The sequence below is a fragment of the Odontesthes bonariensis genome, chromosome 12 (genome assembly GCF_027942865.1).
Source record: "Odontesthes bonariensis isolate fOdoBon6 chromosome 12, fOdoBon6.hap1, whole genome shotgun sequence".
In the NCBI taxonomy this organism is placed as follows: Eukaryota; Metazoa; Chordata; class Actinopteri; order Atheriniformes; family Atherinopsidae; genus Odontesthes; species Odontesthes bonariensis.
This window is the reverse complement of record NC_134517.1, coordinates 35,072,665-35,099,220: the sequence shown is the minus strand read 5'-3', so window position 1 is coordinate 35,099,220 and position 26,556 is coordinate 35,072,665. Positions and strand designations below refer to the sequence as shown.

The following is a 26,556-nucleotide window of genomic DNA, read 5'->3' as shown; positions in this document are numbered from 1 at the left end:
TTCCTCATCCTTCCCTCTCATCCATCCTCCCTCCCCAACACCATATTACCTTTCCCCTACCTCATCTCATCTTTCCATATCTTATCTCTCTGACTCTCCTCCTCCTCCTCCATCATCATTCAATCCATCGCAGATGAGCCAATCAAAAGCCTCCTGCCCATCTGCTCCACCATCCACCCAGCACTCTTTATTAAAGCAGTAACTCCTCACTGCTGTGGCTGGTTCTTGTTAGTGAAATATCATTTATCAGGACAACACTGATAAAGATTGGCTGACATGAAAACTGAACTTTTAATAACATAATGATAAAACAATGTCTGTGGATCCAAACCAAGATATGATAAAGAATTAAACATCGTATGTGGCTCATAAAACAGAATTTATGATAACGGCTACAACCCATACACAACAACAGACTTAATACATCCAAGCAGTCAAAGACGGGAACGTTCCAAATAACTCGGGTGATGTTTCACTTGAGAGTCGGAGAAACAAAAATAAACAGAAAATCATTGAAGAAAACACTAATTTCATGAGTAAAACTTATTTTACAAACTGTTGAAAGTTTCAGTCTGATCTTCGGTAAAATCTTCATCGGTTCCCTTTTTCTGACTGACATCTCTGCAGTGACAGCTCTCTCCTGATGATGTGTCCAAAAAATGTTGGAATTCACCAGATGATCACAGAGTTTACAATATCTGCCTCCTCATTATGGCTAAAACTGATCAATTAACACACACTTTTGATTCATTATAAATCAAAAGTACCAATTAAAAAGTAATTTCAGAGCTCTATACATCCCACCTCCATGGATTTTCTTTATTTCTATGCACATCTTCAGTTATTTTATATTCACTTTTTATAATTAAAACTTCACATGGAATCATTTTCAAATTGTACACAAAGATATGTTGAAAAGAATAATTTTCTATGAGTTTCTTTGGTAGATTTTCCATCCAAATTTGGAAGTCAGAGATGGCTGTCATGTATTTAAAAAGCTGCTCTTTGGTTTCTTTATGTTCCACAACAATACTGAAAGTATAGAGAACAAGCTTTTTCACCAGTGTGGTTTAGTGCTGGATAATAACCCTTTAGTGGCCTGACTGCTCAGTAGCTTTCTATGGCATGCTGCTGGGTCAGGGCTTTGCACAATAGAAGCCACGGTGCTTTTTTCACGTTGAGCAGGTATAAAGGTGACGGTGAGCAGCAGAGGGAATGCACAGCAGCCACAACTCCCAGCTCAGTCCTGAGAAGCAAGCAAAATGAACATGAACATGGGCAAGGTGGGTAAAATATGCGATTTAATCCACCAGTGAAGCGTCATCTGAAGAAGACTTCAGCTTCAGGTTCTGATTAAAACTGTTCTCCTTTCAGATCATCTTCTACGAGGACAGGAACTTCCAGGGTCGTCACTATGAGACCACCAGCGACTGCGCCGACATGTCCTCCTACCTGAGCAGGTGCCACTCCTGCAGGGTGGAGAGCGGCTGCTTCATGGTCTACGACCGCCCCAACTACATGGGAAACCAGTACTTCATGAAGAGGGGCGAGTACTCCGACTACATGAGCATGTTCGGAATGAGGGACTGCATCAGGTCTTCCCGTATGATCCCCATGGTAGGTTACCGACTCTTTACAGAGATCTGAACAGAACGAGTAGAGGAATAAACCTTTAAATTCACTTTTCTAATGTTTTTACAGCACAGAGGCCAGTTCAGGATGAGGATCTACGAGAGGGAGAGCTTCGGCGGTCAGATGCATGAGATGATGGACGACTGCGACAACATCATGGACCGTTACCGCATGAGCGACTGCATGTCCTGCCACGTGATGGACGGCCACTGGCTGATGTACGAGCAGCCCCACTACAGAGGCAGGATGATGTACATGAGGCCCGGCGAGTACAGGAGCTTCAGGGACATGGGCTTCGGCGGCCAGAGGTTCATGAGCATGAGGCGCATCATGGACTCTTACTATTGAATCTAACTGAATAAAGACATCCATTTCAATCCTATTCTGACTTAGTTCTAGTTCATTTAAGGCTTGATGGGGGGTGCCGGTTGTGGTGGGAGATGGGCATAAACGATCCTGATATGTGATCTTTCATCGGTATTAGAACTGCATCATTCAAAAATTCATCTTGAAAGCTGGTTTTCTGACTGCTGTTACCAAAGAACAGGGTAAACTTAGCTTTAAAAAGTGCTCAAAGTAAGATAAAGAATACCCAAATACACATATTTAAACATATCCATCAACTATCTGTACATCACTGTAAATAATTTCTTTAATTAAACAGGACTTTGACTTTTTAAACAACTTTTTTCATCTATAACAATTTGTTGGTTGAGATAAGTTTATGTCTTTATTAAGACTGGAAGGGATCTGCATGTTTCTCCCTCTGCAGAGCAGAATATCATGAAAGCATTCAGGGAATCTGGAGGAGTTTCAGTGTAAAGGACGAGGAAGCAAGCCTAAGCTGGACCCCCGTGACCTCTGACCCCTCAGACGGCGCTGCATCAAGAACCCTCATTCATCAGCAGCTGATAGAAGCACACGGACAAGGGATTACTGTGGGAAACCTTTGTCCAGCACCACGATCCAGAGGGCTCGGAGGCGTCTGGGATGGAGTGTCACACGGTGGAAACGTGTGCTGTGGTCAGAGCCATCAGTGTTCCAGATCTTTGTTGGAAGAAACGGAGCAAAGAGCCAAAGGAGCATCCAGCCTGCTGTCAGCACCCAGTCCCTGCAGCCAGGCTCTGGGATGGGATGGGCTTGGATCAGGGCCCCAATGAGCAAAGCTCATTTCCACTTCTGTGATGGCAGCATTGATCCGCAGAATCTCCAACCCGTTAACCGGGCCTCCCAACACACGGATCAGCGTTTTGTTCGCATGGCTCTCATCAACACCAGATCCGTCGCAAATAAGACTTTTATCCTAATACCCAGTAGTATGATGACACTTTTATCTTATTTGATTTTGTTGTATTTTATTGCTTTCACTGTTCTTTTGTTTTTACTTAATCTTCTCTTTATTTATTACCTGCTGTAAATCACTTTGGTACATCGTAATGATTGTTTGTAAAGAGCTGTAATAATAAAATACATTTACATTATTATTACTTATCACAGGATGTTTAATCTTGGTGCATCATAAGCTCCCAGAGCCGTGCACGCATTTAGCTCAGCACGGCAAGAAGCCATCATTTCAATAAATGGTTGCTATAAACAGAGTCCCTCAGTTTCCTGCCTTACATTTTGCTGTTTGACTTTAGGAAGCAATGCTGAAATCTTCACCATTCTTGAAAAAAATGCACTGACTACTGAAAGCGATGCACATCAGACGGGATCTATAAGTGGATTCACTTAGCAAGTGCTCAACTCCACCCTTTGGGCGAGGAACTGATCCCTCTTTGTGGCTCAGTTTCTTCAGCCCAGCGTTGAACTGGACCGAGTTGTTAAAACAGTGGGATGAAAAGTGGCTGCTGCACATCCACAGTCTTTAGCTAACTCTGCTGGAACATTAGCCTCAGATAGAGTTTATCCACTGGGCTCTGATATCCTCTGAGGCTGCTACTGGATGGAAGATGCATGCTCCTCAGTGCAGCTGACAGCAGAACATTTCCACCAGAAGCTGGCTTCATCCGTCCAGCAGGGTGGATGTGAGAGGGCGAGGCTTAGCAGAGGAGGCGGAGTCAACGTAAGGAGTGACGTACTTTAGGAATGAAAATCAGAACGGCTCGTTAAAGGAGGAACTTTCAGACAAAGGAGAACTAAAACTACACTCACTGACTTCAGACACCCAAATATCTGCTACCAGGAGCAGGAAGAAGGATTTTGGGGGTCGGATCCATTTTTTCTTGCTACTTGGGCTTTTCCTCTGCTTTCCTGCTGTCAGACCTTTCCCTTTAATCATGATGTCAATGCTTTGATCCGAAGGTCTTCCAGCTACTTTTCTCACCCAGCCAATCAGTCGCTTTTCTGCCGTCATTCTCCTTCTAGACTTTCTCCACTTCCAAGATGGAGCCTCAACAGAAGCCCACCAACAGCTCCATCTTGATGTAGCAACCACAAAACTTTATTCTACTTCTTTCTGCAACAAACTGTATTATGATCGTTTGAACACCAATAAATTTGAGTCAACCTCTCATTTCATCTGTCTTTACTGAACTCCTTTTTCTGGCTGCTTGGAGTCACCACAGAATGTACTTAAAACGGGGTTGTATTTAGTTAAGAACTACACTAATTTGATAAAAGAATGATCAGAAAGTTACTCAGTGCGCTCACATGGCACTAAAAGGATCGGATTATTGGCTAAATTACAATAAGAATGAGTTGAGCAAGGGTAATTATCCTTGGATATATGACGGTGAATGAATCGGATCAGAGGCACAAAGCATGTCAAATGATAGGTGGCGCTGTACCCATTCCAGCTGTTGCTAATAGAGCCACTTCCTGTTGACCTCTTCACCACCAACAACAACAACAAACTCAGGCATTGGAGAAAGATGGAGAACGCAGAGCCAGATGAAGCTACGTCCCTCTACATTTGCTCTGTGATGAGCTGCTTGTTGCACAAACTCGATGCCCAACGGAGCATTCTCCATCGCGTTGTTTGTTTCTTTCTGACGGCGACAACAACAGGAATATCGTCTCCTTTGACTTCCGGGTCACGACCCCGGGAAAACATCTGGAGCATGCGCAGAACGCAGAGTCTGATTCACCACGTGCTTCAGCGTCTACAAGCAGGTTTAGAGTGACTTTCAGCCCAGTTATCTCGGGGTCTGAATCCCATCCGATCCAATTCTTAGTCAGATTAAGGTGTCTACATGCACTTAATAACTCAGTCTGATTGTAATTTAGCCAATAATCCGATCCTTTCAGTGCCATGTAACCCCCCCTGACAGTGAGTCTTCACCTCATCCACATTTCATACTTCCACGCTGATCGCACCACGATGATCCTGCTTTTTGGTTTGGTCAAACATCTTTAAAAGACAAGAACTCCTTAAACGTGACTGATAAAGTGTCCGATCGTCTGATTGGTGACACACAGCTTCTCCCGGCGTCCCTGTTCCAGAGACAGCTGCAGCGTTCTGCCGAATCCATTTGAAATGGAATCACTTCCATCATTTTAAGCTTTTTCTTTCATCTGGACGAAGGTTTTTAGTCCCAAAAACAGTATTAATTCCTGCTGCTATCACTGTTATCGCTGCCCTGAATGAGCACGCACACCTTCACTTATTTCTAAGGTATTTTATTCAGTTTGTTTTTTCTGTTTCTATAATTTTAGAGATTATTCATTTGGTGATATTGGCTGACCTTATTTCTACATGTCGGGATTTGCTGAACCTTTGTCATTTTGCTGTTTTAATTAGTTAATTAAATAATTTTAACTTCTTTAGGTTGCTTTCATTGGGGTTTTTACCAGGTCAGGGGTGGCTTTCTTTCCCCAGCCTTCTCCAGGTTTAATACATGACTATTTTTAAACCTATTTTAATGTTTACCTGGTCAGCTCCTGTTTTAACGTGATTAAAGCTTCAGTAGCTCCAGCTTTCAGAAAGAGCTTCAAAACCATTCATAAAAGACTCATCTGTGAGCAAATAAAGACTAAAAAGGGAAAATTCTGCCCTCACCCCATAACCGAGTTAGTATATGAGTAAGCAACTCAAAACTCTATAGGCTTCCATAGCATGTTGCTGGGTCAGGGCATTGAACAATAGCTGGACAAACAGTCTTTGTCTCTGTGCAGGTATAAAAGTAAGGGGTTCACACAGGCAGGGTATCAGTTCAGAAACAGTTCTCTGAGAGATCCAACAAACCACCACCAACATGGGCAAGGTACTGTCAACTACATCAACGTTTCCTACCAACATACGATCAGTGTCATTGTTCCACCGGTCATCTAAACCCTTTTCCTTTGTGTTCTCAGATTATCTTCTACGAGGAGAGGAACTTCCAGGGTCGTCACTATGAGTGCATGAGCGACTGCGCCGACATGTCCTCCTACCTGAGCAGGTGCCAGTCCTGCAGGGTGGAGAACGGCTGCTTCATGGTCTACGACCGCCCCAACTACATGGGAAACCAGTTCTTCATGAGGAGGGGCGAGTACGCCGACTACTCCAGCATGATGGGAATGAGCGGCGTCAGGTCTTGCCGTATGATCCCCATGGTAGGTATAAAACACGTGTAAACCGTGCTCTCACTTCTGAATAAAACAGATGTGATGAACTCTGTTCTGTTTCTTTAAAACAGCACAGAGGCCAGTTCAGGATGAGGATCTACGAGAGGGAGAGCTTCGGCGGTCAGATGCATGAGATGATGGACGACTGCGACAACATCATGGAGCGTTACCGCATGAACGACTGCATGTCCTGCAACGTGATGGACGGCCACTGGCTGATGTACGAGCAGCCCCACTACAGAGGCAGGATGATGTACATGAGGCCCGGCGAGTACAGGAGCTTCAGGGACATGGGCTTCGGCGGCCAGAGGTTCATGAGCATGAGGCGCATCATGGACATGTGCTAAATGCACACCAATGACGTCAATAAATGACAGAACTTTTTACTAATTATGGTGTCATGCCTTGTATTCTCAGCACTATTATCTTTTTGGAAAAGCTCATTCACACCGAACACAACTTCTGTGTTAGATTAAGAAGACATCTTAACTAAAATGTCCAGTTATTTTATTTTTTTAATTATTTTTGGGGGCTTTTTGTGCCTTTATTAGATAGGACAGTGTAGAGAGGCAGGAAGCAGGGGGTAGAGAGAGGGGGAACAACACGCAGCAAAGGGCCGTCCGATGCGTGACTCCGACCGGGGCCAGCTGCAGCGAGGACTATAGCCTCTTGTACACGGGGCGCCTGCTCAAACCACTACGCCACAGACCGCCCCTAAAATGTCAGTTATGACGGTTAAATTTGTGCCAAATATTTGACCTCGTAGGTAATTATTGCTAAATTTTTCAAGCTAAAATTACAATTTGGCAAACTAGTTTGGCTCCAAAGTCAGCAGAGTAATACTTTAATAGTTTTAGATATCTATACCAACAATCTGGAGCAGATCTATTTATGCTGACTCGTGTTATATAATTTATATTATATGTATTATATAGATTATATACGTATTATAGAACGCATTATATGTATTATATAGATTTTTTCAAGCTGGAAAGTTTTCGTACAACCAGGTCAAATAGAAGTTTTAATAATAAATAAATAAACAGAAGGATTATAGAGTTATAGAATGTGCTAAAGCAAATCACTTTAAAACACTTTTACTGTGGTTAATCTCTTAAAATCTGTTTTCAGCTAACAGAAAAATATGCGCTCATATTCGTTTTAATTTCTTCTGGATGTTTGTTCTTGAGTCTTGGCCTCGAATCGATTTAATTCTATTTTATATACATTCCTGTAATGTATCTGATAAGAATGCAACCGTCACTGTGTTCACAGTCCTGGATCTTTGGATGATGTTATGTTCTGTAGATGATGGAATATTCAGAGTTTGCAGAACATTAATGTGAACTTGTTCCATAATTTGTAGACTCTGCCTCTCTAAGGTGCTCTTTTTATACTCAATCGTGCTTCTGACCTGTTTTCAATCAACCTAATTAGTTGCTCCTGTCCCAGTCTCACTTTCAACATTTTGTTTGTTTTCTATGCTCCATTGAGAGTAAAATATATGCTAATTATTGCATTTTATTTCCATTTTACTGGGACTAACTGGGCTAAAAGTGAATCAGTGAAGTTTAAATTCAACCAGAGATGTTCGTGGCTGTAAGCAGACACAAATACATGTGTCGCTCTCACTGGGTGGAAAGAAGGGGCTGAGACCTGGCTTTCTGAAAGCTGTAAACAAAAAAATGTGCTTTTTTTTTTATGAACCGGTAATGCCCTGTGGTGGACTTTCTAATCAGGATGCATCCTGCCTCCCGCCCAGTGGCAGCAATGATCGGTTCCAGCCCCCCCATGACCCGGAGTTGAATGAAGCGTGTATAGAAAACGACTCACTGAAGGAATTTTCCCCAGAAGAATCAGTGATGTTCATGATAATTTGCCTGATACTGGATGTGTTTTTAGTCTTCATTACTTCACCATATTGTGTGCAGGTGGGAGTTTGGGATGATGTCAATAGCCGCTTTCGGACTGTAGGAACCTTTGGCAGTTCTAATAACCTTTTAATCCGCGGGGCCGTTTTCTCCCAGGTTCGGACATACAGGAACTCGGGGCTTTCTCCCTTAGTTCCTATAACTATTTAGCTCTTTCTCCGAGGTCGGGTCTTATCATAGTTCTTATAGAACGAATCTAACGGAGGTGTGTGGTGGTCGGTAGCTACGCCCCATGTCATGCTATCACGGCTGAAATGTTTCCTCATAGACACAGACACAACCGGCGGGTGTTTAATAAGTTAAACTTACACTGGTCTCATTTGTCTGCAGCGCTCTGCTCTCCTTTCTTCCTTCATGAAATAAAAAAGTATCTCCTGACTCTCTCTGTGAGCTTTTCCAGCCTCGATATTAGACGCCTGATGTGATTGTCCATGATTAATATCACCATCATGCAGACCATAAACACGGTGGCCTCCCCGCTCTCCATATTAGCTTCTTGGTGGTGTTTTTCCTACTCTCCTTACTTTTACCGTTTTGTTTTGTGTTTGAATGTAGCGCTAAACGGCTAACGGCTAACACGTCACTGAAACAGACGGCTGCGCGCGGCGCATCAGTCCCTATCAGGTCCCGACTCATGTGCGAATGCAGACTGAAACAGTTCCGCTGGGGAAGGATAGTTATCAGAACGAAATTCGAGGAGGGTAGTTCTGATAACTACTTTCTTAGAACGGTCTCTCCGAAAGCGGCTATTGACACAAGGAGGATGGGAGTTAAGGTTAAAAGGAAGCTAAATATCTAGTTTATAGTGTTGATATCATCAATCTAATCCAAGTCATCAGGTCCTATCTACCTTTATGTTTGTGCACATAAGCCTTTTTACCAACTTGCACTTTTAAATATCATCAGATCTTACAAATATACACAAGTATATACAACCCGAAAATCAGAAAAAGTTTGGATGGGATGAAAAATGCTCATTTTTGGACACAAAGAGCGACCTTCTCTGCAGCTTTTTATTTTAAAGCCTCTATCTTGATATCAGGAGTCGATTATTCTGTAATCTCCACACAGCAGTGCTTGTTTTTGTGCAATAACATCTTAATTCATCTCATTTTCAAAAGACATCGGCCTTTAGTTTTCTCAGGATCACGCCATGTTATCGTGGGAAAGCGAGCTATTATGGTGAGCTTGAACATGATATGAACATGAACGTGTTAACGCCCCGTTCCATCGTTCATTATCGCAGCCGTGACACCTGGAGAGGACTTATTACATGAAGTAAAGGTGTGCACGTGTAATTCTGTGTGCTGCACTGAGTTTAGTGAATGTGTGCTGTTGTTGAGCGCAGAGTTAACTAACTCAGTCTCAGCTTGTAGCTGCCCTTCATGCAGTCCCACCAGGTTACATCCCAGCGGTCCGGTCAAAGTGTCGGAATGGCGACACTTCATTTTCGATCAAACGTCCCGTCACACTTTTTTCCTCCTATTTTCTGAACGGCGGTATGTTTTTTTTTTTTTTTTTAAACATCCCGCCTTTCCTTTAATAGCCTTTTAGGTGGTGGTGGAGGAGGTGGAGGACTACAAATACCTGGGAGTGGTGATCGGTAACAGACTCGACTGGGCATCCAACACTGACGCTGTGTGCAAGAAGGGGATGAGCAGACTTTATTTCCTAAGGAAGCTGAGATCCTTCAATGTGGGCAGCAAGATGTTGGAGACCTTCTACCACAGTGTTGTTGCCGGTGCCATTTTCTTTGCTGCTGTGTGTTGGGGAAGCAGCATCAGAGCCAGCGACTAACAGACAGGACAAAATCATAAGGAAAGACAGCTCTGTACTCGGACAAAAACTAGAGTCCCTGGAAACCGTGGTGGAAAGGAGGACACGGAAGAAGCTGTTATCTATCATGGACAACTAACAGCAGCCTCTTCACCACACTGTGGACAGACAGCGGAGCACCTTCTCACACAGACTGCTTCAGCTCCGCTGTCGATGGGACAGATACAGGAAATCTTTCCTGCCACATGCCATCACTTTGTATAACAATAGTTAACCATTGTTCTGCACAAATGATCATTAATGGTATCTCAATTCGCACAACTGCATTGTTGCGCTTTGCTGTACATATATATTTTTATTCTTATTCTTATTTTTACTGTCCGTACGCTGCAACTGCAAAGTAATTTCCCAGCTGGGATGAATAAAGTAGTTCTATTCTATTAAAGCCTATTTTTTCACATAACCTCGCAAACCAACTTTAATAATCTATTATCAAAATCCCCTGACATGTCATATCAAAATACAGGTATTAAAGGAGGGGTAGGGGTTCTTTTTCTGGAACATTTTTTTACATATTGCTTTAAATACTCTTCACACCCCCATTGCAACAAATTAATTAAAAGTTTTGACACAAATATGAAAAGTTTTAGTGGCCTCTAAAACGTAGAATCCAGGAAAAACAGTATCCAATCATACTGAACGGACCGTTCACAATGATTGGATTCTGATGCCGTCTATCAAACTGCAATCTGCTCCTCCCTCCCCCTCCTCCCCCTGTGTGCGTACCCTGCTCCGTGAACGAATTACGCGCCCAGAAGCTTGGCAGGAAGCTAAACTAGAGCCAGCTTGGCTAGCACCTAGCATTATTAACGTATAGTTAGCATATACTAAATACTAAATACTAAATACTAAATACAGCAACGATCGATGCTTGCTGTCAGAACAGCGCTCGTGCACCTTCGTGCTCGTTCATGTACTCTAGAGGCGTGCCTTCGGGGGGAAAGTGAAGAAAAGGGTTGGGACTTTTTACCTGTGTATTTTCAAAATGCAGCTTCGCTGGACTCAAAATCCAGGATCTCCTACCCTACCTTTAATGCAACTCGGGCGAGTGTGAAACATGTTGGATGAAGCAGAAATACTGAGTCAGTGACGTGTTGCAGCAGCCAGCTGCAATTACAGACATCAATGACCGCTCACCTGTGTCAGATGTCTCAGTGCTGCAAATAAAACCAATTTAATATGTTAGGCTATACCCAAAACGTATTATTATTGTGTCTTTTATTAGTGAATTAGTTTTAAATCAATAAGTGAACAGTGTCCGTCGCTCCTTTTTGTGTAATAAACTATATGAATATCATTAATTTGCTTTTGGAGTGCATTTTGAAAATGACCACGGACTCATGACATTGTCAGGATCTGACACACCAACATGACAGCTGTTACACGCACACACCAGATTTATAGTAACAACACAGAACACATGGATGGATCCTGAGTGCCATCATCTTTTATTTTTATCTTTTAAATTCCCAAATAAGCCCACATCCACCTGATCCTCCCCTCTGACTGTAGATTTGACCCTTAAATCTTCATTCAGTATCAGTTTAATTCAATTCAAACATCACAAGCTTTGAAGAATAACAGGTAGAGAGAGAGGGGGAGGCTTTAATTACGCTTTTAAAGACTGTATCACATCTGTACATGTCTTAAAACATGTAAAATGCATGGTGGGACGTTTGCGTAACCAATTTAGCAATGATAAAGTGAATTACAGTGACAAGTTAGACTATTAAGAAGACTCGGTAGGAGCTAATGTGTTGAAATAAATAATAAACGTTGAGTAGCCACTCTGTATTTTTCACAGAGAATCAAGAAAAATGTTCAAGTTATAAAAAAACATACATGAATGACCAAAGTAAAATAGTGTACACACTGAGATGAAATAAAATTGTCCGTTTGGGGCCCTTAAAAAAAAAGAAAAAGAAATCGTTGCAGGTGCACCTGTTTCTGTAAAAGGTTCATGGGAATGTAATGGGAATGTATGTGTATGTGAGTGTGTACCTGTGTATCTCCGTTGCAAGTCTTGGCTCGCCACCGGTCTCAACCGGAATCTCGTCCTGGTCCGGATTTTCACCGTCCTCTCAAAAACCTGACCTACAAACAAGGTCTTATTTATTACACTCTACTCTCAGATGCATCGATTAAGGTTTAAATGTCTAAAATGCTAAATATTGCATCAAACCTCACATAAATCTTATCAAATCTTCAATTTCAGTTGTACAACATTCAATGTTCAAGTATATCAAATATGAGGACTAAACATTCAAGAACTCACATGTTTAACTGTTCCAATAACACTTATGGTAGGTAACCATTATCATTCAAAATATAAATCACAAACACATCAAAACTATGTGCAAATACAATAGCAGTACACATTGGGTGTGTTCAGAGGTATCAAAGAAGTGTGCTTAATTACTCCTACAATAGCGGCCTACTAATGCGAGAGAAACTGCACCAAAAATTACCCTCTGAGCTGCTTAAAACTTAAAATAAATTCATTATAATGGATGTCTATAGGAGCCGTTTCTGTAATCTGCCGCTGACAAAACTGTTGTTGTTGGTCATCAATGACATATCCCAGACCTATTAATCCCCCATAGAATATTTCACTTTGCATTGCATATATTGAAAATACAGCAGTTTTTGTGTGTGTTTTTTAACAGAAATTATTGTTTACCTCATATACACTAGTATTTAAAAGGTTAATTTTTTTTAAATAATTGAAAGTTTGGTGGTTATGATCAGAACTGAAGTGGAAGAAAAGATTTCTGGAAAAAAAAGTGGAAAAAAATATTAATATATGGTATTTTGGGGATCATTTTAGAAGGGGACAAAAATGGCCCTTTTTAGAAATTGAGTTTTTTTTTTTTTTTTTTTATTAAATCAGGCATAACAAAAAAAAAATTTAAATCCCTAAAAATCAATGTTGTTGCTAATCATTGACATATCCCAGACCATAATTATCCCTACTCAATAATTCCACTTTGCATTCCATATTTTGAAAATACTGGCACCTAAAGGCTTCAAATTTGGGCTAAAAAGTTCAAAATTGCATCTAAAGGGTTATTTAAAAAAAAAAAAAAAAAAAAATCAGTGAAAACTTGGTAGTTATGATCAGAACTGAAGTGGAATAAAAGATTTATGAAAAAAAGTGGAAAATATATATATATATATATATATCGGCATAAAAGAAGACTCAATACACACAAGTTCCAAAATATTGCACCATTAACCACCTCAGCTCACTCTCATGGACTTTTATATCACCACAGCTTTCTTTAGCACACGAGAAACAACAGAAAAATAGCTTTAGAGCAGCTAAAAAGACTCAAAGTTACTAAACTTAACTAAAAGTTTCTTACCGTTGCTCTGAGCTAGCAGATGACTGGTAAGTGGTTAGCCTTTTAGCCTGTTAGCCACAGAGCTAGCATTAGCATGGACGACGACGGTTGGCGTTAACAAGCCTTTATTTATTTTTTTTGTCTGTACTTGCCTCCTTTATGTAGCCACTCGGCTCCGGACTTCCAATCAGTACGTGCTTTGACTTTCTCTTTCGGTGTAACTCGGGATTTTTCTCCTTTTTCTGTCCTCTTCACAGTAGCTGCGCTCTACTTCTTTGGCGAAGGTCAGATTAAAATAACGGAAAAATCGCGCGCCTGCAGTTCACCTCCAAGCAAAGAGGCTGAACGTGGCCTGCGTAGCCCCTGATTGGCTGTTGAGTCACTCCCCACGTGGGGTTATACGAACTGTGCGGTGCATTCAAATGCAACAGGAACTTTAATCTTTCCCGATGTAAATATAAAATAAATACTCTCCCTCTTCTTTTATTGGTCTGTAATGTAATCTAATGTGTGTTTTTACACCTGGGCTACATTTGCATGTTGGAATGGCGGGAGGTTTGCTTGTTGGAATGGCGGTATGTCAGAATGGCGGTTGCCGCCTGTCCCACCATTAGCCATGACTGGAAATTTGAATTTCCTAGGCTGAAATCACAAAACATATTAACCCATTACCTCGAGATAATAAGGTCATGATGTCAGGATAATAATGATGATGATTTCTTTCGTGCATATTAAGAAGATTCTTAACATTTACTTAAATGTTTCTTTTGTTGCAGACAGCACAAAGCCAAAGTTCTTTCTGTTTTTATCTCGTCTGCTTAATTTAATTTGTTAATGTTCATCAATTTTTTATATATTAGATAGATAGATAGATAGATAGATAGATAGATAGATAGATAGATAGATAGATAGATAGATAGATAGATAGATAGTTTATTGATCCCGAAGGAAATTCATGTATTAAAACAGACTCACTTTAAATAAAGAAAACTGTCTTCACCGGATGGGTAAGATACAATACAAACCAGAACCAGAAATGTTATCAGGCCTGTTTGCTTGTAGATTTGGTTTGAATTTAATTGCTTGTTTCTCTACAACATGCAGTCTATGATTCTGTTGGATAAACAAGTTTCATATTCATACAGAGTGCATTTTATACTGACACGTCGCACCATTGAGGTCACACAAAGGGAAACTCACCTCTGTGAATCGTCCGCCTGCCTTTCAGAGGTCATACAGTGTACAATTGTGTTAAAGAGACAATTCACTGTACTGACTAACATATGGAAAAATCTATTCTAAAGACTTCTAGGGAACGTGATCACGTGGAACAGTGAAAAATACCCCTGAGCACTCTATAGGCCTCTATACCATGTTGCTGAGTCAGGGGTTTACACAATGGGAGCCACAGATTCTTTGGGTTTTGTCAGGTATAAAAGTATCGGTTAAAACAGGACCAGCATCAGTGAAGCACAACTGTTCTCTACCACCACTTCCATAACAGGAACTAACCCAACCTTCATCATGACTATGGGCAAGGTAAGCAACACTCACCTGGGCTCGTTTTTTAGCATCACTCATATCAGTATTGCTCTACAGCTCATCCATTTTTATTTTGTCCTTCCTCAGATCATCTTCTACGAGGAGAGGAACTTCCAGGGTCGTCACTATGAGACCACCAGCGACTGCCCCGACATGTCCTCCTACCTGAACAAGTGCCACTCCTGCAGGGTGGAGAGCGGCATGTTCATGGTCTACGACCGCCCCAACTACATGGGAAACCAGTACTTCATGAGGAGGGGCGAGTACGCCGACTACATGAGCATGTTCGGAATGAGGGACTGCATCAGGTCTTCCCGTATGATCCCCATGGTAGGTGTAAAACTCCTATAAACAGTGCTATCACTTCTGAATAAAACAAATGTACTGAACTGTTTTCTGCTTCTTTAAAACAGCACAGAGGCCAGTTCAGGATGAGGATCTACGAGAGGGAGAACTTCGGTGGTCAGATGCATGAGATGATGGACGACTGCGACAACATCCAGGACCGTTACCGCATGAGCGACTGCATGTCCTGCCACGTGATGGACGGCCACTGGCTGATGTACGAGCAGCCCCACTACAGAGGCAGGATGATGTACATGAGGCCCGGCGAGTACAGGAGCTTCAGGGACATGGGCTTCGGCGGCCAGAGGTTCATGAGCATGAGGCGCATCATGGACATGTAAAAACACTTGTCTAAATTATGTCTAAATTCACTAACAGCTAATAAAAAACTTTTTGACACAATGTTTCTACGTTTTGAGTGAATTCATTTTAATTCAGAGGTCTTCATTATCCTGTATCGTGTGATCAAAGATTCATTTTTACCACTTACTACAACTGTGCATGTTTTGTGCACATTAGATGCCGATAACCGTGTTAAAAATGATAATTTGGCCAATTGCTGATGCCAATTGGTTTTGCTGGGTTTTTTCTTCCTTTAGTATCAGGAAAACAATAAAATATGCATCATAAAGTCTGATAAAATGATAAAAATAAGCCTTGTGTAACAGATTTAGGCTGCCACCTACTGACAGTTCACTGGAACTGCAGCATCAGCTACTGCCATCGGTTCGTGTTATCCTTTTTGCCAACAAGCCGAATGCAGTCAACAAGCCAAATATTGGCTCATAGCGATGTTAGGCTAATAAATTACACCTACCTAATACATGCATATGAATCTATGAAATTTCATACGAAAATATTTCAATCAAGAGAAAAGACTTGTGTAACAATGCTTGTAACAACTGCATTAACAATCCTTTTGGCACATTTATCACAGTTTTAATATTCACCTCTTAAAATTAAATTAAGAAAAACATGCCTTTGTATTCTGTTCTGTTACAAATACATGACAAATAAAAGATCAATGTCCTTATAAACTTATCATTAGCATGGTGATAACAGACAAACAAAATATAATAGTTCTGGAAACCTACCTCGGTCTCAGCTTCCATCTTGGTTTGGTCATTTCTTGGAAACACTGGTTTGAATCACAGTCCAAACACAGAATAAAGACTTTTCAGCGGGGAACAGCAATGCTTTGGTCCTTAACAGCATATTGTATTCAGACATCCACCAACCACAATGCAGAGACTCAGAACAAATATTCATGATTCCCACAAGAAGAGTCCTGTGACTTTGCTGAGCTTTTGACCCCAACTCTAATACCCCTTGGGAACATAGCCGCCATGTTCACAGCTCCTATAGACGACCGTGTTCCAATTTAGCATTGAAGTTGAACTGCTCCGAAGGACACGATATACATATTTTATGAGACAAGTCCTCTACTGCTGTCTTTAGGGAAACTTGCATGTATATAGAAGACCAGCCTTGAAAGGTACCATCCAAAGGTATTGGGTTGGTGTTGGCTGAGTTTATTCACATTCCAAGGAATTCCCGCCTTTTTAACATTTGCGTTTCCCATTAGCAACTGCAAAATGATTTATTTGTTTATTCACGTTGGCAAAAAATAGTAAGACTACTTAATATTGTAATTTTCAGTTCCGTATTGTGCACTTTTTTTTCTTTTAACTAATAAACAGCCAGAATCAAAACTGTACCACAGGCGACATGTTAAAGGCACCAAAGTCAGTAAATAATGTAAAAACAAAAGTACAAAATTGTATATATAATGTGATCATATGAAATAGAAAAACGAGCTGCGATATTTGGTTGGTTCAGTTGGTTGTTAACACAAGTTAACGTGCGTCAAATCAATGATGCAAGATCGACTTGCTGTGGCGACCCCTGATAAAGGGAGAGGCCGGAAGAAGAAGAAGTTCTTGGTTTGGCGAGTCTTCTTCAGACGTTCTAGCAGTAGAACCCACTGCTTATCTCAATTAATCAAACTTCAATAAATACAAACCTGTTGGATGAACTGTACTTGATTTCGTCTTTTCTAACTAATTTTAGTATAATTTGGTTACAATTGACGCTAAATTTGGTTTGAAAATGACGGATTGTCTTTTCTTATCTTTAAGCTCTTGAGCATTTTTTATTGACCAACATATTTCATGGTTCTAATGGTTCAAAGCTCCGTTCTCGTCGTTGTGGTTGTGGCCAGATATTTTCTGTGCACCTTTGCTGATCGAGTGCAAAATTTCTTATTGGATTATTATTATTAGTTCTGAAACAACAGGTAAACTATTGTAAATGTTGTAGCTGACTGAGGTAGAACTGAACTTACTCATCCTACCAGGTTACACTGAGAGGGTCTGTGTCGAAGCCACATAGGCTCACCACTGGGGTTCCCCAAGGTTCGATCTTGGGTCCTCTTCTTTTCTCCCTCTACACATCATTTCTTGGTTCTGTCATCCACTCCCATAACTTTTCCTACCACTGCTATGCAGATGACACCCAGCTGATTCTGTCTTTTCCCCCTTCTGACACCCAAGTGGAGGCATTGCTGCGTGCCTGGCAGACATCTCGGGGTGGATGTCGATGCACCACCTTAAGCTCAACCTGGACCAGACTGAGCTGGTGTTTCTCCCGGGGAAGGGCTGCCCGTTCAGAGATCTGGCCATTGTTGTGGAGAAAAGGAGACAAATCCGTGTCGGTCAGCCTCTCATGGGGAAGTTTATTTGAACAAACCGTCACAGAAACATGTGCATACATGTGAATGTCCGAAGATTTCCTCTGACCTCAATTTGTGACAATCTTTTATACTGCCCTGCTTCCTACAATGCGTACGTAGCTCAAGCCCCAATCGCTCTCAGGCGCCTGGCTTTTGCCATTATCGTAAACAAGCTCATTCTAACCTTTGACAGACATGACATGACATTTCTCTCCCACACCATCACCATGGATGACTCCGTGGTGATGTCAACCCGGACCGCGAGGAATCTGGGTGTGACCTTGTTCGACCAACTGTCATTCTCGGCAAACATTGCATCAGTGACCCGTTCCTGCCGATTCCTCCTCTACAACATCCGGAGGATTCGCCCCTTCCTCACCGACGAGGCAGCACAGGTGCTCATCCAGGCTCTGGTCATCTCCCGCCTGGACTACTGCAACTCCCTCCTTGCTGGCGCCCCGGCTTCTGCCATCAGACCTCTGGAGCTGGTTCAGAAAGCCTCTGTTCGTCTGGTGTTCAACCTCCCCAAGTTCTCCCACACCTCTCCCCTTCTCCGCTCTCTACACCGGCTCCCTGTAGCTGCAGCATCCAGTTTCAGACTCTGGTGCTGGCCTACAGGGCAGTGGAAGGAACAGCTCCTTCATACCTCCAGGCTGTGGTCAAGCCCTACACCCCCGCCTGACCGCCTCGCTCTGCGGCCACCAGGCGCCTGGCTTCCCCGTCACTCAGCGGTCCCTGCGCACCATCCACACGGTCACGCCTTTTCTCTGTTCTGGCGCCCCGATGGTGGAACGATCTCCGACTGATGTCAGGACAGCTGAGTCGCTGCCCATCTTTGGCCGCAGGCTGAAAACCCATCTCTGCAGGAAACACTACCCAGATCCGCCCTCTGAGGACATCACCTGTTTCATCCCAGCTTCTTACGCACTTATTTGTTTCCTAAATCGTCTTCCCATTTGTCTCGGTACCTAACTTACTGCACCTACTCTAGCACTAGTTATGCTCTTAGCCGTTTGGTTTTGGAAGGAAATGCACTTATGATTTCTTGTGACCTGAAGTTCTTTTGCCTACCGATGTGGAACACACTTATTGTAAATCGCTTTGGATAAAAGCGTCTGCAGAATAACTGTAATGTAATGTAATGTACTCCACTGCACAACAATTCATTACTATCATTCATCTTAGGATGATGGTTTAATAAATCCTTATTATTTTTTAACTATAGCTGCCAGATCGATAAAGTCGGGTAAACGTACAATATCTTTCTCTGAAATGGTTCAATGTGCAAAATGATGCACGAAACATGGCTGGTTTTAGAATATCTCAAGTATTGAAAGATGTTTCATTGTTTGAACCAACGATGCTGCCGGGTTGCTGCATGTCAACACACATTGATGCAACGCTGAGTGGCCTCTGTTTACAGTTTGTGAATTATCAACGACGTATGTTTTTTGCACCAATAAGGCTGAACGCATCTTTTGCTTCATAGTGCAGATTAATTTCATATCAGTAAAGTATTAAATGACCCTAAAGTCTTTAATCCTGAATCCTGAAAGTTTGTCTTTAAAGGTGCTATTTGTGGGAAAAAAATGTTTAAAAACATTTAAAACACGATTACAGTTATCAACACGATAGGAAAATCTATATATATGACATTGTATAAAAGAGACCACACAGCTGAGATATAAAACTGAGACCAGATTTTACTTTAGTAGCACTTTGTAGCACAGAGTCAAGAAGAAGTTAGTAAAAAAAAAGGACAAACTGACAACAAGCAGAAGCTCAGAAGTTACTATTATCTTTAACCATCTACCATGATCTTCAGCACATCGCCTCCCACAGAGAAACCGCATTCACCACCAAAAAATGGAGAACCAGAACAAGAGTAATTATTGGTATAGTTTTTCTTCACTGTAGGCAGCTTTAGCGCAATAAAGGACTGAAATCTGCTGCAAAACGTTTATATTGTTCATTTTTTAGCTGTATCTTTTCACAGTTGATTCTGTGATGCTGAGTCTCCTCTGTTTGGTATGTGTGAAACACTAAAGAAGGATGAACATTGGTAGGTAAATGAGGACGTATATTTTTGTACCCTTAAGGCTGACCACATTTATGATACGGGCTACAGTGTTATATAAGTTTTCTACCATGTTTGTGCTTGAAACCAAGCTAATTTCATAATGTGAAGGTTATCAGTGTGGGAACGGTGAAGATGAAAATTAGCGTGTGCTCATCTTATTGTTAGACAACTTGTTCCGTGTCATTGTGATGATTTTTTCTGTTCAAATTAGAAGAGCTGGGAGTGAAGAAATGTACACTCCAGCTGGTAAAACTCTGCCCCCTGGTGGTGAAATACCTTTATGCTGTTTACATAAACTGAAGGTGAATGTATGTCAGTTTTTGGTTGTCTATAAATTATTGCTTATCATCTATCAAACACCTAATTTATTAATTTTAGTTATTTGTGTATAGAGAGTCGATTTAAAATAAAAAAAATTTTGAATAAAATGTTATTATTTTTCAACAGCTTGTTTGTTTTTTTTTATTCACAATAAACATACATAAATTACCCTTGATGTATGTTGCACATATTTTCATCTTCAACTATACTTAGGTTTGATTAAATATTCCAGCCAAACTTTTTAATTCTAGTCTCAGTCTGTAGTTTCTGAATTGTTTTCGGGTTTTTTTTTTTTTTTTTAATGGTAAAAACTTGCCAGTCAAAGTATGTTTAGCTTTTTATTATACAACAGTACATTATTTATTATTTTACTCATTTTCTTTCACAAAAGTAAGAGAAAATCAACATATTTAGCTAAATATGACAATATAAATATAAATTAGTACATTTATCACTGTGTAATCGTATAAATCACCTTTATTTTTTAACCCCTCACCCCTTTCGGCATTTAAAACCATCATTTAAATGCCTCCCAACATGCTATAACTGTTGTGAATAAATGTGTTTACCTAATTTTCTCAAACCTAAAGTCCTTATGTGCTCACAATGTTTAGTTAAGTGTCAAAGTGATCGATATACATGTACAGCATTAAGCGTACTCTACCAATAAAACAAGAGATGTCAGGTTAGAGAGTCAGTGAGAACACATTATGTACCATGCGGGTCATTCACACACAGTTCCTAACAGTCACAGGGGGCCAGGCTATTCATATTCCACAATCACTGTTGAAAAAGCCGTTTCCAACGAGAGAAAAGGCTTTCAAAAAAATTAACGTAACCTCGGCATTCTGTGGGGCTCAAAGGTAAGTTGCTGAGCTGGGGGTTTTGTGAAGGGGGGCGAGTAGGGTGGAGTCACCGGTTCTTTATGTTTGGTCAGGTATAAAAGGAAAGGGTTAAACGAGGTAGGAAAGCATCAGAGCAACAGCAGCCAAGAGCAGCAACTCACCAGCAGCAAACATGAGCAACTCTGGCATGAACATGAGAGGAAAGGTACCAAATCTTTCTGCGATAAACATAATTTATTTTGGCATTTAAATGCGGCTTTTTTTTCTTTTTCCAACTAGTACTATTCACTCTTTTTCAGATCATCTTCTACGAGGACAGGAACTTCCAGGGTCGTCACTATGAGACCACCAGCGACTGCGCCGACATGTCCTCCTACCTGAACAAGTGCCACTCCTGCAGGGTGGAGAGCGGCTGCTTCATGGTCTACGACCGCCCCAACTACATGGGAAACCAGTACTTCATGAAGAGGGGCGAGTACTCCGACTACATGAGCATGATGGGAATGAGGGAGTGCATCAGGTCTTCCCGTATGATCCCCATGGTAGGTTACCGACTCTTTACAGAGATCTGAACAGAACGAGTAGAGGAATAAACCTTTAAATTCACTTTTCTAATGTTTTTACAGCACAGAGGCCAGTTCAGGATGAGGATCTACGAGAGGGAGAACTTTGGCGGTCAGATGCATGAGATGATGGACGACTGCGACAACATCCAGGACCGTTACCGCATGAGCGACTGCATGTCCTGCCACGTGATGGACGGCCACTGGCTGATGTACGAGCAGCCCCACTACAGAGGCAGGATGATGTACATGAGGCCCGGCGAGTACAGGAGCTTCAGGGACATGGGCTTCGGCGGCCAGAGGTTCATGAGCATGAGGCGCATCATGGACTCTTACTATTGAATACTATCCTGGTATTAAATGTTCAACAGAAATTAATAAAATAATTCTAAACTACCTCAATTTTTTGTCAGCTTATTGATCAGCTCTCTAAATAAAAGACTGTCACACAACATTATGCCAGAATATATGATGGGACATGACATAAACATATTTAAAATGGTTTCATCTGATGGAAAAACTATGAACCAGCCGCGCTCCATCCTGAAAAATGATGACAAACATAGCTGCTGTTCTTTTAAAAAGTTCTACATCAAATGGGATTTCATTGGGACTTAAAAAGGCCAAAAATAATCAAACTGAGGGATGATATGAATGCTTTTAAGTTCAAAACTATTTTACCCTTACAAATAGGCATCTAAATTACACAATAGTGAGTAGATTTTTAGGATGATTTTGGATAATTCTGCATCTCTTTAATACTGAAAAGCATTAGAAAAGGAGCTTTTGCATGTCTGCTACACCCTCATTGACTAACAGTATGTGTGCAATGCAAAAAACACATTAAATGTTTGGTTTACAGACACAGAAATGCAGCTGTGCTCAGTTGAGATATTGCTAACAGTGGCAGCTCACGATAAACCAGCAGATGCTAACTGAAGATTTTGCTAACAGAAAAATGTTAGACATTACTCTCATTAAACCTCTGATACTACTCTCATTGAATATTTATTCATTTTCTAAAGAGGAATGTAGCCACAAATCCCAAGTACTAATGTATTTCAATGTATACTATGTGTATACTATGTCCTCATGTATCTGTGGAGCAGCTAGCTGTTAGCTTCAGCTAGCCGTTAGGGAAGTTGATCATCGCTAACAGCTAGCTGAAGCTAATGATGAGCAATAAAAACTCTCATTGAACAATTTAAGTGAGCTCAGAAATTACACTTTTATTTACTGTTTTTTAGATTAAATCAGTATCTACTGGTGTGTATTTTGTTCCAAACTACAGTATTAAAGCCCTCTAAATTCATTTTAAGGTTCTTCTGTCATCTCTGTCGGAATTTAGTTTAGGACTCATATGGGCATCAACATAATATAAGCTTTTAGCTATTCTCATTTAAAATCACGTTAATAGCTTCCTGCCAAAGAAACCTATATCCTCGTTAATATTTTAATTTGTCAGAATATGAGGGGCTATTTTATCAAGCTTATACTATACTAAGTTATTTTCAAATCCACAACACGACATAAAACAAAGAAAGTGTCGAGTAATGGTGAATTATATGTTATAGTTATGAGCTAGCGAGACAATGAAAAAACATTTATTATTACATTTTTATTGCTGTAGGCTACCATTATGACAGCAATTCACTTTTGATCCATTTTAGGTTTTTGGAAAGTCAAATTTTCTGAATTTAAAAACGATATTATATTATATCAATCATTTTCTATCATATCATATCGTATCATATTATGTCATATCATATTATATCATGTCATATTATATCATATCGTATCATATTATATCATTATCATATCGTATTATATCATATTATATAATAATATGATATAATATATAATATGATATAATAAGGATTATATAATAATAATATAATAATAATGATATAATATAATGATATAATAATAATAATATAATAATAATAATAATGATAAAATATAATGATATAATAATAATTATATAATAAATGTGGAACGCTCCACATCCACATCTGAGGGCTCCACAGACTGTGGAACACTTTAAAACAGGTCTGAAAACCTTTCTTTTTACCCAATGTTTTTAATGATCTCCCTTTAAATGCTCTATCCTGTATTTATTTGGTTTTAGCATTTAAAGGACTCACTACTTTTATTTGTGTATTTTATTTGCATTTCACTGTCCCTGCTTTTGAACCTAATATTTGTCTTTTATTCCACTGTAGCACTTTGAGATCTTATTGTAAATGTAAAGTGCTTTATGAATAAAATTTATTATTATTAATATTATATCATATCATCATCATATCGTATTATATCATATTATATCATATCGTATTATATCATTATATCAGCTTATATTAAATCAGAATGCATCATGTTATATCGCATTAAATCATATTATATCAACCCATTACTGCGGTTTATTGTATCTGTTTTAATCATTTAAGTATTATTTTCTTTACTGCCATATGTTTTGGATGTTTAAATTGTTGGATGTTGTTATATTGACATGAAAAAACAATAAATATATAAAAATCATAATATGTCATATTATGTCAGCATATATTATATCATAATGTATCATATTATATCACATTGTTTCATATTAAATCATATTATATTATATCGTATCGTATCGTATCGTATCATATTATATCATATTAAATCATATTATATCATCACCTTTTTATCTCTTGATTCTCACCAAATTTACAATGCTTAGTTGTTTTTTTTAACTCAATTTAGAAAAAGTTTCTGATTTGTTGGCATAAAACCATCTTTTTGAAAAAATGCTGCATACTGTTATAATGTAATCATTCCAACGAAACACATCTATCAGTTTTACCAATTGTATCAATCTTTACTGTGTATATAGACCTGCAAATGAATAACTAAAGTATGTAACTAAGATTTGCAAACAAAAAGAACCCATCCATGTTAATTCATTGTATTGTTTAATCACATATCATAGGCCTCTGTTTTTTTTCAGTTCCCTAGTTTATTTCTAAACATTCTAAATCCTACATAAACTGCTTAAACATCAGATTTTAAAAGCCGTTTGTCATAAAACTATAAAATAATCAGGTATTTAATGTAACTTTAACAGTTTTTAGCTTATTGGTATTGCATAAAAGGTATAACAACCATAGAATAGAGAAAATAGTTTTTCTAAAGGATGCATTTTCTGAAGTCTTCTAGGGCCCAGTCATGTGATTTTACAACACAGAATCACCAACCGCTACAGGGCTCCATACCATGTTGCTGGGTCAGGGGTTTTAACAATGGGGGCCCACTGACTCTGTAGGGTTTGGTCAGGTATAAAAGCAAAGGTTTGAACCCAACAGGACAGCAGTGCAACAGTAGCAGTCGCAGCAGCAGCACCAGCAGCTCACCTACAACCTACAAATATGTCTACCACCGACATGGGCATGGGCAAGGTAAGCTTTCCTTCACTTTCTATCCCAGATTTAAACATCCAAAATGTGTTGTAAACTGTTAACTTTCAGCTTCGACTCGACTCTAACGCGCTCCACGTTTTTCAGGTCATCTTCTACGAGGAGAGGAACTTCCAGGGTCGTCACTATGAGTGCATGAGCGACTGCGCCGACATGTCCTCCTACCTGAGCAGGTGCCAGTCCTGCAGGGTGGAGAGCGGCATGTTCATGGTCTACGACCGCCCCAACTACATGGGAAACCAGTACTTCCTGAGGAGGGGCGAGTACGCCGACTACTCCAGCATGATGGGAATGAGCGGCGTCAGGTCTTGCCGTATGATCCCCATGGTAAATTAAAAGCTGCGCACCTTCAGGTCCTGACAGATTTTCCAACCCAAACATTAGACATTCATTGTGTTTGTTTTATTCTTTCCAAACAGTACAGAGGCCAGTTCAGGATGAGGATCTATGAGAGGGAGAACTTCGGCGGCCAGATGCATGAGATGATGGACGACTGCGACAACATCATGGACCGTTACCGCATGAACGATTGCATGTCCTGCCACGTGATGGACGGCCACTGGCTGATGTACGAGCAGCCCAGCTTCAGAGGCAGGATGATGTACATGAGGCCCGGCGAGTACAGGAGCTTCAGGGACATGGGCTTCGGCGGCCAGAGGTTCATGAGCATGAGGCGCATCATGGACATGTACTAAACATTTTCATTTTGAAATAAAAAAAGAAGAAGAAACATAAACGTGAACCTGTTGCTTTTATTCTGCTCTGCAACGCACAAACCAAACACTATCCCTGCCTTATCGTCACTGCACACACAGTCAAAAACACAATAAAATAAAGTATAGAAAATAGAATTAATTGATATACTTACACTAAATATAAAGATAAAAATAGAAAAAGAGGCATAGAACTACAATAAAAATGAAGCAACTGGGTAACACTCAGTGCTCACTGGTCATTGTTGGTGTTATAAATAAGGGTTATTCCTGGTTTTGCAGGAGAATCGTTATCTTGTCACATTTTACGAAAGCTCACTGTAAAAACACACATTCTTATTAAACCAACGAAGAGTTATTTTCATTTATAAGAAACCTCTGCCTTTTTCTGGTGGAGCCACAATTATACAAATGCTGCCACAAAGTACCACAAAATCAAGGACTTAGCTGAGGTAGTTAAAGCATCTGGTTAGGATGCCTCCTGGTCGCCTCCCTATGGACACGTCCAACCAGGAGGAGGCCCAGAGGCAGATCCAGAACTCACTGGATGGATTTTATATCCCATTTGGCCTGGGAACACCTCAGGATCCCCCCAGGAGGAGCCGGAGAGGGTCTCTGGAGAGAGGGATGTCTGGGTTTCCCTGCTGGACCCAGTGGTTCTGAGACCGGA

At 40.4% G+C, this 26,556-nt stretch overlaps 5 protein-coding genes across 5 annotated transcripts; all 5 read left to right on the top strand.

Annotated features, from left to right (window-relative positions):
* Positions 1–1,268: 1,268 nt before the first annotated feature.
* On the top strand, positions 1,269–1,980 carry LOC142396973 (gamma-crystallin M3-like). Its single transcript, XM_075480252.1, has 3 exons — positions 1,269–1,283; positions 1,375–1,617; positions 1,702–1,980. Exons 1-3 carry the CDS (start codon positions 1,269–1,271, stop codon positions 1,978–1,980), a joined length of 537 nt encoding a protein of 178 aa, XP_075336367.1.
* A 3,848-nt stretch (positions 1,981–5,828) lies between these two features.
* LOC142396970 (gamma-crystallin M3-like) lies at positions 5,829–6,527 on the top strand. The gene is made up of 3 exons (XM_075480248.1): positions 5,829–5,837; positions 5,929–6,168; positions 6,252–6,527. The coding sequence occupies exons 1-3, from the start codon at positions 5,829–5,831 to the stop codon at positions 6,525–6,527; spliced, it is 525 nt and encodes a 174-aa protein (XP_075336363.1).
* Positions 6,528–14,779: 8,252 nt separating this feature from the next.
* On the top strand, positions 14,780–15,519 carry LOC142396971 (gamma-crystallin M3-like). The gene is made up of 3 exons (XM_075480249.1): positions 14,780–14,830; positions 14,921–15,163; positions 15,247–15,519. Exons 1-3 carry the CDS (start codon positions 14,816–14,818, stop codon positions 15,517–15,519), a joined length of 531 nt encoding a protein of 176 aa, XP_075336364.1. The 5' UTR covers positions 14,780–14,815.
* A 5,799-nt stretch (positions 15,520–21,318) lies between these two features.
* Positions 21,319–22,060, top strand: LOC142396969 (gamma-crystallin M3-like). The gene is made up of 3 exons (XM_075480247.1): positions 21,319–21,360; positions 21,455–21,697; positions 21,782–22,060. The coding sequence occupies exons 1-3, from the start codon at positions 21,328–21,330 to the stop codon at positions 22,058–22,060; spliced, it is 555 nt and encodes a 184-aa protein (XP_075336362.1). The 5' UTR covers positions 21,319–21,327.
* A 3,065-nt stretch (positions 22,061–25,125) lies between these two features.
* On the top strand, positions 25,126–25,868 carry LOC142396968 (gamma-crystallin M3-like). The gene is made up of 3 exons (XM_075480246.1): positions 25,126–25,155; positions 25,261–25,500; positions 25,593–25,868. The coding sequence occupies exons 1-3, from the start codon at positions 25,126–25,128 to the stop codon at positions 25,866–25,868; spliced, it is 546 nt and encodes a 181-aa protein (XP_075336361.1).
* Positions 25,869–26,556: the final 688 nt, after the last annotated feature.